This window comes from Oreochromis niloticus, linkage group LG14 (genome assembly GCF_001858045.2).
Source record: "Oreochromis niloticus isolate F11D_XX linkage group LG14, O_niloticus_UMD_NMBU, whole genome shotgun sequence".
Lineage (NCBI taxonomy): Eukaryota > Metazoa > Chordata > Actinopteri > Cichliformes > Cichlidae > Oreochromis > Oreochromis niloticus.
In genome coordinates this window covers 10,354,409-10,365,604 of record NC_031979.2, presented here as the reverse complement: position 1 = coordinate 10,365,604, position 11,196 = coordinate 10,354,409, and the positions used below count along the sequence as shown (strand labels likewise).

At 36.4% G+C, this 11,196-nt stretch overlaps 1 protein-coding gene across 4 annotated transcripts; it reads left to right on the top strand.

Annotated features, from left to right (window-relative positions):
- The first annotated feature begins 3,870 nt into the window (after positions 1–3,870).
- On the top strand, positions 3,871–10,549 carry LOC109205096 (sterile alpha motif domain-containing protein 3-like). 4 transcript variants are annotated; one of them, XM_019367713.2, is made up of 6 exons: positions 3,873–4,138; positions 5,144–6,183; positions 6,565–6,720; positions 8,707–8,799; positions 9,434–9,566; positions 9,652–10,549. In XM_019367713.2, the coding sequence occupies exons 2-6, from the start codon at positions 5,155–5,157 to the stop codon at positions 9,816–9,818; spliced, it is 1,578 nt and encodes a 525-aa protein (XP_019223258.1). In that variant the 5' UTR covers positions 3,873–4,138; positions 5,144–5,154; the 3' UTR covers positions 9,819–10,549. The 4 variants fall into 4 exon arrangements, with proteins under 4 accessions (XP_019223260.1, XP_019223258.1, XP_019223259.1 ...); XM_019367714.2 differs by having other exon boundaries at positions 9,645–10,549; XM_019367712.2 differs by having other exon boundaries at positions 3,874–4,138; positions 9,434–10,549.
- Positions 10,550–11,196: the final 647 nt, after the last annotated feature.

Here is an 11,196-nt window from a genome sequence, read left to right as displayed (position 1 = left end):
TTGTGGTCCTTATTAGCTCTCCTGTACTCTCCTGCTTGGGTGTACAGTGAGGCAATACTTTGTTCCATACTACAGTGAAAAGACTTGATATATCAGTACTAAGTGAGACGAAATGAGGCGGCACTGTAACCCCCCCCCAAAAAAAGTAAAAAATAAAAAAACCTGACCATTTGCCTGGCAGTGTTTCAGCCATCATATCTAAATGTATTAAGACTGGTTTGAAGTAAATCACTGACATTCTTGAATGAGCACATTTGGTGTCCTGCATCTTTTTAAGTCTTAATTGTCACTCCTGACACCTCATAACAGTTAGAAACAGCTGAATACTACTATAACACTCTACACTGTCCCTAGCTACATTTCCTGGTCATTAGGTTGGAAATTGCTTATTGATTCTTTAACTGGGGCTATAGTTGTTTTAAAATCACTGAACTAGTACAGGCACATTTATTGTAAAGAATTAAAATACCCAATTGCAAATCATGCTTAGTATCTGCCCTAAAATAGATTGCTTAAGGAAACCACCTTTACTTAAAGGGTTTCATCTGGTGTCACCGTATTCCTCTTATTTCAGTGGTCTTTCATGTGAAGCACAAACACACATTTTTCACCAGGCATGAAAATGATCTCTTTTTGAAGCTTTTCAGCTATATTAGCCTAACACAGATAACTCTAAGGTGTGGTCACCTTACTTTACTGTTTAATGCTGAACTAAAACACTGAGGCCAACTCATAAATGCCAGAAAAGCCATTAGCCTTGTGTCATTTGAATAAATGTGCCCACTGATTACCCCTGGAAATGAGTCAAGTACAGCACAGCCCAAGCTAGTGACATCTCGATAGATGGAGAAAGAAACTGTGGGGGGAATATTTAACATGTTAATGTTATTTTGAGAAATGTGAAGATGGAGCGACCAGTGAACATTGTTCTTTGTCTTCCAGGGGCCAGAGCAGGTGACGCTGAAACTGCTGGCTAAGGATAAATGTAGATTTTGTAAAGAAATCATTCACGTTGGCATTAATGGCACCCGGTTACATCAGTCAAAGGTCACTGAAATTAATATTGAATCTGTGTGTAAGCAGAGCGGTTTGCTCTCAGACTGCTGGCTTACTTGTGGTTCCTAGGGTATATTAAAGAAGAATGGGAGGCAGAACCTTCAGCTTTCAGGGCCCGCTTCTGTGGAACAAGCTCACATTTTTTTGATCAAGCTTATAGTTAGGGCTGGATCAGGTGACCCTTAGTTATGCTAGGCCTATGCTGCTGGGGGGCTTTTCATGATGGACTGAGTGTTTCTTCTTTACTCATCTCGTTTCACTCTCTGTGTTTTTATCAGAGGTGGGAAATAACAAAGTACAAATACTTAAGTAGAATTTTCAGACATATATACTATGCTTGAATTTTTATTTTTCTGACAACTTTTTACTTTTACTCACTAAAATTTTAAACAAATATCAGTACTTTAAACTTATCACATTTTCAAAACAGACTCGTTACTTTAGGTTCAGTGGTGTTATTTATAGCATTTAAGCTCTGGAGTTAAAGTGGGCTGAAAGGAGTGCAGGGGTCGGTAATTTTGCTTTATTGAACAATTTAAAATGCATATAATAGACTTGTCAGGTAACATACCTGTGGCAGATGACATAGCTTTGGAGGTATGGAGATGTCTAGCGGGAAATGGACTTTTTAACCAGATTGTTTGACACAATGCTGGAAAGTGAGAGGATGCCTGTGGAAAGAAGAAACGTACTGCTACATATTTATAAGAGCAACGGTGATCCACAGAGGTATAGTAACTACACATGTATAAAGCTGATGAGCCATATCATGAAAATATGGAAAAGAGTTGTTGGAGCCAGTTTAAGTAGAGAGGTGATGATCAGTGAGCAGCAGTGTGGGTTCATGCCAAGAGAAAGCACAACAGCTTAATTTCAGTACAATTTTATTCATATAGCTCCAATGCATGTCAGTCATCTTAAAGTTCAGATGCTATACTTGCTTTGACAGTGGTGATGGAGAAGTAGAGAAGGTCAGGAGGAGCTTCACTGTGTCTTGTGTCTTGAGAAAGCATATGATAGGGTGCCAAAAGGGTCACCGTGGTACTAGGTCTTTACCTTTATGAGGTCTCTGTGGACTATGATGTTTGAGAGTATGATCTGTAGTGAGAGTAGGGAACAAGTGAAAGAGAGCCTGAGGAGGTGGAGGTATATTCTGGAGAGAATGAAATGGACGTTCAGCAAGTTTAAATACCTGGGGCCAAGGATAACAGCAAGAGTGGAAGAGACGATTTACAGGAGGGAACTGAGACCTGCTGCGATGTGTGGTTTGGAGATATTGGCTCTGACAAAAACAGAAAAGAGGGAGCTGAAGAATTTTTGAAAATTTTTGCAAACATCTCCATTGTCCACTTTATATCGGACAAAGGATGTTGAAAAAGGAAATGCTAGGAAGAGGACGAACACAGAGAAGATTCATGGATGTAGTGAAGAAGGACATGCAAAGGGTTGGTGTGACAGAGGAGATGCTGAGATGGAGGCAGGTGAAAGAAAGAAGAAAATGAAGAAAATGTTGGTGTATGTTGGAAGACCTTACACTTTGAATTCTTTTAGTTTTCAGTGAATGAATAACTTAATCAACAAACGTAAACCAGTGCTGCTCCACTCATAATCACTAAATTTGAAATTTGGATTAATGCAGATACATGCAGCTCCTCTTTTACCTTAAGCCTTACCGGCTTTTCCATTGTGAGGTTAAGTTGAATAACACTCAATGACAGGAGCTGCAGAGTACAAAAAAGGGTTTGGGTGAAGTATCTGCTAAGAGTTTTGCTTTATTGAACTTTAATTCATTCTTTCTTAGTTTTATGCTCATGCTGATTCCTTGAAGGTTTCTAGCTGCCCGTTGTTCCAGTTCTGCAAGCTATGCACTTTTTTAAAGACAAAATTCAGTATGCATAATTTCTGCAATAAAGAGAGGCGTTTGGCAGATAGTGTTATCATGGGAAAAGCACAGATACTGAATGATTTAAATAATTCAAATTAGTAATGTGACTGAATATTACTCAGACACAGTCATCCATTAAATCCATTCAATAAATTTCCCCCAGAGACTAAATGTGGTTTGACCAGTGCACACTATAATTCTCCACGCAGGAAAGAAGCAGTTTAGTTCTTAAAACTGGATGATTTTGAGTGTGTGGTATAATCCCAGTGTACATCAGCAGTTCAATGGATGTATTTTTCTACTGAAAGTAATGTGGCTGTTGGTGTACAGGAGAAGCAGAGGTGAACAGGGATTTCTGGCCCCGTGCCTCTTGTGTGGTCACTGCGGTGTGAAATGCTGCTATGCTCTGCTCCATCTCTTCAGGTCTGATGGTGCTCCATAATCTGCAGTCCTCCCAGATATGAGCTGAGCTCTGAGTCACAAAATAGGCCTGTTGTAGGAGACAGAGAAAAAGAGATGATGACACAAAGGATTATAATTTTTATGCATTCTCTTTTGACTGATGAGATAATATCTTTTTCTGAGTGACAGGTACTTTCTGCTCTCCTGCTCTTATGAAAGAACTGGAGCACTTGTCATTCTGGTCACGTGTGAGGGTGTCCTATTTTGTGATCATTTAGTGAACATTAAACAGCTGACACATGAGCCTCACCTGACAGTAACCATTGAATTTAAGCTCACTGTAGTCCTTGTATCTAATTTATATTTTCTGTAGTGTTGCTGAAAATCTGAATGTTTCTGTGCAAAGATTTGTATTTTTTCTTTATTGGTAAACATTGTTTTCTGTAACCGTCACATCATTTTGTGATGTGTCTGTGATCAGGGCAAAGTGTGCTGCATGATAACCTCCTCACTCAAAAAAGTGAAATTGTGTGGTTATTGCATTTACAAGTCTCTAACATGTGATTTGAACAAAATTAATTTATGTTTCCAAGGTGAACGTAATTAAATCATATATGATCTGCATGAAATTTACCAATTTAGCACCTCTTAAATTTATTCTTGTTGATATGACATGATAAAATCTAACAAGAGTGGTTAGCTGCCTTAAAGACTCGCGATATCACAAGATCACACGTGATTTTAACCACAGGAGACAGGAAAGCGCATGGTTTGCTTCGCGGTCATCTTGGAAAGGTAAGAGTGAATCTGTCTTCATCCATCCAGATGAAAATACTTTTTGCGTAAAGATATCATTAGTTTGTCTATTCTTTTCAGTGATATTTATTCACATTTGTTTTTTTTGTTTTTTTAAAATCTGTCTGTTTATGCCATTTGTGCTAGCTAGCACGTTAGTACAACAATATAGCACAATGTCAAGCTAGCACAAGTATAAAAGCCTAATATGAAAGACATAGCTACTTCAAATGTAGATATTGTTTATAACTTAACCTCTGCAAATAAGCTAGTTGGGCTCTACCACAGAAACTGTTGTGATAAATACACATTTTATGTATTTTATGTATGGGTTGTTGAAATGTGTAAGTTTGTAAGTTGCAACTATTGCACAGTAGTTTCCTTAACAATTGATATATGTTTTTAGTACACTGAGGAGGAAAGACCAAACATGAACAGATATTTTTTTCTGTTTTTTAAATTTTTTTGAAATAAAATATTTGTCTACTTAATAAACTTAGAGACTTGCAGTGTGGACAAGCTCTATAATCTAAATATTTTTATTGCTAAAGTACAATTAATGTTGTTATACATTTAATTTTCAATATATTATCTTGCAGAACTAGAAATAAATGGTAAAGCAAATTCTTATTAAGATGCCAAGTTACAATTATTTATTTTAATTCCTGAAGAGAATGTTATGCTTTATTAATTTTACTCCTGAGAGAATTCCAGTTTAAATTTGATTATAAAAATGTGAATAATTCATTTTGAAATTCTTCATTCCTGTTCAACATGGTAAAATGTTGAACTCACTGAAAAGGAAAGAGTCCAAATTACAGGAACTAACTCATTTTTATGACAGGCAGTCTAATAAATCTAAAATGTATTGAAAATTAATGTGGCATTATTTTATTTACATCAATTTTAATGGACATAGCCTGCCACACCTTTATCGAATTGCTTTGTTGAAATCAGATTTACCCTTGTTGAAACGGTTAACGTTGTCTTAATTTCCTCTTTTAGGCTGTTGTGAAATGGCTGCAATGGTGAAACTCAGAATCATTTTCTCCGAAAATGATTCCCGGAGATTGATCCTTCCAAATGGGATGCCAGAGTCTGTCAGTGAGCTAGTTCAGCAGATAAAGGGACAGTGTGGAGTTAATGGGGACTTCAGGCTTCAGTTCATGGATGCAGAATTTGGGAATGAATTCACCAACTTGGAGTCAATGTCGGACATCCAGGACAAAAGTACCATCAAGGTCATCTTTAGCTCAGTTGCACCTGTCGAGCCTGGTGAGCCACTGCTCCCTCTTTACTCATCTGCTGCCACTTCCCGCACTCTAGATGACTCCTCATCCCTTTCATCTCCTGGGAACTCATTTGATACAGACATATTGTCTTCTCCTGAATCTACGTCCTCAAGAGCCACTGCATGGCCCGATGTCTTCCCCATTCCCCGGTTCTCTTATGATACTCAACTACAGCTGGACAGGGCCAATGCTACTTTCAAAGAAACTGGAGCTTTGTTGAATCCTGATCATAAAATTAAGTCTGCCATTCTTGATGGTTTAGCTGAAACAATTGTTCAGTACAAGGTCTACCTCTCTGACAGGGAGTTTGATGAGGTCGCAGAAGCTCTTGTAACAACCCATCCATGTTTGAAAGAGCCTGGTTCAGTCACTGGATATGGCGGATGGAAAGCAAGCTTGAAGTATAAACTTGCTAACTACCGAACTAAGCTTAGACGGCTTGGATGCCCTGAAGTTACTGTGAATTCCTTAAAACATAAACCTGATAGCAAATGTACTCCTGCGTATGGCGTGAAGAAGCCAAAAAAAGCTGAAGTGAATTACTGCCCCACTTATCCAGCTGGTGAAACTGCAGAGACACTAGAAGAAATCAGAGTGGACCTCCTGTCAGAAGTTAAGAAAAAAAACAATGACCATAGGGTGGCTGCAATGATGGAGAAGACCTTGGCTCTCAGAAGGCAAGAGGTGATACGTGAAGCACCGATGATCGCTGATTTCAAAATGAGGTGGCCAGCTCTCTTCCATGTGTGTGAGGTAATTGAATGGGTTTAACAAAACAGCAATATTTTGCTTCCATTGGATTATTATATAAAAGTAACTTGTGACCACATGGGATTTACTGAAGGTCAGCTAAAGCAGCCTGTGTTAGCTTAGTTACAAATATGAATGCAGGAACCTAATATACAAGAAATTAATGGATTATGCATTGACATGTATTGAACAGACTTGACTCACTTTTAAGTGGACTGAATAATGACAACACAATCCTCTGTTAATTATTTGTGGTTGTATTTTCCTTTGTTAAGTATCCTGGGGTTTTTTTGAAAGGTGCTGTGTAAATCTCAGTTATAAATGTATTCTTATTATTAGTCAAACTGAGTTTTGTCTGTTGGATTATTATTCTGCCTTTTGCAGGTGAGTGCAGAATTCAAGAGGATTACAACAATCCATTTGCAGTCCAAGTTCTTCTCCCAGCTGGATAGTTATTCGGCAAACCTTATGAAGATATATGCCAAGAAGGGTGGAATACAAGGGCGAAAAATTAAGACCATCATGGCACCTGCAACCCAGGTATGACAAGATATATTTATACAAGCCCAATTGAAGAAAGTTTGGATATTGTGTAAAGTGTAACTAAAACCAGAATGCAGTGATTTGCATTTCAAAACCATCTTTTACTTACAAATAAACATAGAAATAGAGTTAGAAACATTTGTAAATGTTTTTGTACTTGATTCTAATCTGCTAATTTTTATTCTGCTTGAACTGCAGCTGAAAACTAATCAGTTAAATTTGTAATTCACCTAAAATATCTGTTCAGTGACATTGATTTCACTTTGATATGGAGACAAGCTAATGTGATTTCCATGTCTCCTTTATCAGGCTGCGGGATGGTAAGTTTAGTGTTTAAGTGAGTCCAGTTTAAATTTTCAGACTCTAATGTGCTGATATCACCTTACAAATAAACAACAGCACTTTAAGCAAATAATTTACTGGAACTACAATGTTTATTTTACTGCTCTGTTTATTAAAACATCAGATTCAACATTTGCTGCACCATTCATCACTAGTCCCTAAACAGCATGGGTGTTTTTTACTGTTATATTTTAGTCTTCTTTATAGATTGTTAATCCCTATCTGATAACGTCCCTAGAGTACACTTATAGGGATTATTTCATGGAAGAAGAGTCATATGACCCGTGAAACGCTCCTTTAGATTGGTTAGATATTGCTAACACCACCCTTTTTATGGAAACGAGCCGGGGAAATCCTAGGTTAAGTTAATGAGTTAATAACCAACTTCGTGTGAGTGCACATCCTGATCACCAGTGTTAATCCAGATAAGGGAAAGATACCCTGGGTATGTTGAACTCGCTTCATAGTATAGACCTCTGTTGCTCGACTTTTGGGAGAAGAATGTCATCTCATTCTTGTCTGATACACAATTCTAGCTGCTCTACAGAGGCCTATACTAGGAAATGGGTTCAACAGCGAGTTTGAGAGTAAATACAGCAGAAAAAGAATGCAAACATAGGCTTAAACTACATACAAATTTGATATGAGGACAGCATGTACAGCAGCGGTCCCCAACCCATTTTTGCTCCACGGACCGGTTTATGTCTGACAATATATTCACGGACCAGCCCTTAAGGTGTCACAAATAAATAAAACCAGTACCAGTACCAAAAAAAAGATAATTTATTCATAACACACAGAGAAAGCTAAAAACCGATAAAAACTCTCAGCCTGGGGTCCTCTTTTGTCATTTTTTTTTTTTCATTTTATCACGTGCCAAATGTTATGGGGTCTGGAGAGCTGGCAGGCCTGTTCATCAAATTCAAGATGAGCTAATATTTTTCTTAAAAATTTTCAAATTTTCCCAGATTAAAAATTTAATATGTTCATTTGTAAGTGATATGTAGTTTTGAGACTAGGAAGTCATTGCATTCTGATTGTATGTACATTTACACATCATCCAAACTTTCTTGAATTGGGGATGGTATGGCATGATTAAATTCATAGACAAAGTAATAAATAATATTACAATGACAGATTTGTCTAAAATGCGTAAAGACTATTCCAAAGGGGTAAAGATTGCAAAACAATAGCCTCTAAATTTCTCACAAAACGTTCTTTAACCCCACTGCTAGGTTGTTGAAATGGATTTCCATATATATGTGTGTGTGTGTGTGTGTATATATCTGTGTATATATGTGTATATGTGTATATGTATATATGTGTGTATATATGTATATGTGTGTATATATGTATATATATATATATATATATATATATATATGTATATGTATATATATATATATATATATATATATATATATATATATATATATATATATATGTATATGTATATATATATATATATATATATATATATATATATATGTATATGTATATATACACACACATACACACACACACACATATGTGTGTGTGTGTGTGTGTGTGTGTGTATGTATATGTATGTATATATGTATGTGTGGAGAGTGAGAGAGAGTATATTTGTGTAATTTATGTATTTTTCCTCTGTGTATTAAGACTGCTGCTGTTGAAGTCAGAAGAGAATGCATCCTCAAAGGTCTTTGCGTGTACCTGAATGAAGATCCAGAGAAGCTGGTGAAGGATTACCTGGTATGTTAATTTGCATTTATCCTTATATAAGGAGATGATCAAAGATAGGCTCAAACTACATATAAAAAGCTACATACAAGAAGTTTGTGGCTTTAAAAATTACCTTTTAAAAATAGGAAAAGGAAGGGCTTTATTTTTCTCACTAGATACTGCACGCACCATTCTTGAGTGTTTTATACTAACCTCATAAAATAATAGCATCACAGAACTAATATCATATAATGATTCACCCATTCACGCACACATTCATACAAGTATTTCTATGTAGCATTCACACTTTGATGGATGTATCAGGAGCAACTTGGGGTTCATCAAAACTTTCCCCAAGTTTTGGAAACTTGGGGTTCAGTATCTTACCCATGGTTAGTTCTGGTATTCAGACTGGAGAACCCAAGGATTAATCCAGTACACGACTTGCTCTACCTCCTGAGCCACAGCCACCCCTATCACATCTCAATATTTTAAAAGACAGGACTTTGTTGAGGTATTGAATTAGATTGTCTTGAGTCAGAAAAAATATCAGGCAGTCATTTTTGATTACATTTACATTATTATAAAGTTTGAATGAATAAAGCTTTTAGGTATTTTACATTAATTATCTCTCTCTCTCTTCTTTTTTTTTTAATTGTCACAGGACGTTGATAAAAGCATCGCCACTGCCATAGCAGAGACAGTCTTTGGAATCTGTGTCATTCGATCAGAGGGTGCGGAGCCTGGCGATGACCCTCAGGATGTTATGATTGTTCTAGAGGGGGTGGAAGTGATGGGTGAGTTGGGCAATGTAGCTTTTGCAGTGGCAATGTTGCTTGGTCTGGTCTACTCACTAAACCTGAGCTACCCTCCAGAACTCAGGTACACCTTTGAGGTTCTGCAGAAGATTCTTATGGAGTTGGATGCACACAAACTATCCAACAAAGTACAGGTTCTCAAAACTCTTCTTTCTCGTTGAGAAATGTTGCCAATACAACAGCTACACCATGTATCTGGAACATGAACCAGAAAGAACTGCAGACAGATGATACCATGCATTTTTTATTCATTTTGAGATATACAAAATTGGTGATATTTGTTTTTTTGAAAGTGCATCTCTTTGACCTTCAAAATCACTTGATTCAGCCGTTCATTGTGGTTAAAAAATGGTTTGAACAGGTTAAGTTGCCACCATGTCCACTACTTTTTTGTTTTTCTGTGATATAACTTGCATTACATGTATTCTTCACACGTTATATGAAATTTGCTATAAATCCAATAAATTGGAGAAAACAAAAAGATCTGTATGACAATTTTTTTTTATTTAAGTTTTAGATATTGTAATAGTGCAATGCATGTTATCCAGACTCTAGACTTTGTTAAATACTCCAAAAAAATTTCTCTTTAAATGAACTTAAAATAATCATGGAAAGAATTTCCACATTATTAAATGGCTTTCTATTAGCATTAAACACTTGTGTTGGATTAACATAATTTGTATGAGTTGGTTCAACTCAGTTAACTTAAGTTGGAACCAAATTCAGTACATTAGTTGGAGAAAACCTACTGAATTGAGTTGGAACAAAACCCTTAAAGTTGGATCAACACTATTATCTTATATTGGATTCAAATGCAGTAAATACGTTGATTCATCAATCATTAATTAAGTTGGTCCAACTTGAGTACATTAAGTTGGAATTACAGAATTGCATAATGCTAAAATAAAGCAATTCAATCACGTGGAAATTCTTTCCATGATTTTTTTATGTTCATTTAAAGAGTTATTTTTTTGAGTGCTGCTCATTGAGCTGGATGGTTACACCTCATACTAACAACACTGCATCAGCAAGTATACAGGACAAATGAAGAGCTTTGTGATAAAATAGGAATATGCACTGAAAACTAATGAAGGAAGTCATTTGTTTTTTACTGGAGATCATTCTCAGTGAAAGTGTGGCTTCTCTCTCACTCTAGCACACAAATCATGAAGCTTTGCTGTATGTTTACAAGAGGCAGGGGTTGAAAATGATTCGTGTGCGTCTTGTGCAAACAGCCTCTCTTTAGTGGAAGAAGTAGTTTGGTAATGCTTTTTGCATCAGTCACACAAGGACACAACAAATGTTTAAGTTTTAAAAAGTCTAGACAGTCCGGATCTTCACTTTCTGTCATCAGTTACAGCTAGTGGTAAAAAATAGAAGATTGGTGTTACAGAAGAAGCCAACCTGAAGTCTTTGGAGGTAATAAAAACAGAAATATAAGTAAGTAAAGTTAATGTATAAAGCACCGATCACTAAGTCACATAGTGTCCAACACCAAAAAGAAAACAATAAAACAGATAAATGATCAACACAAGGTTAGACACATACAGACCCAAATGCCTGTCTTGAATAGGAATGTTTTTAGCTTTTTCTTTTTTCTTTTTTTTCT

Excerpts from the sequence above, each read along its gene's own strand:
- LOC109205096 (XM_019367712.2), top strand. The coding sequence starts at position 5,155 with ATGGCTGCAATGGTGAAACTCAGAATCATTTTCTCCGAAAATGATTCC. Across the intron at positions 6,721-8,706 it reads TCATGGCACCTGCAACCCAG|ACTGCTGCTGTTGAAGTCAG; the intron begins GTATGACAAGAT and ends CTGTGTATTAAG. Across the intron at positions 8,800-9,433 it reads AGCTGGTGAAGGATTACCTG|GACGTTGATAAAAGCATCGC; the intron begins GTATGTTAATTT and ends TAATTGTCACAG.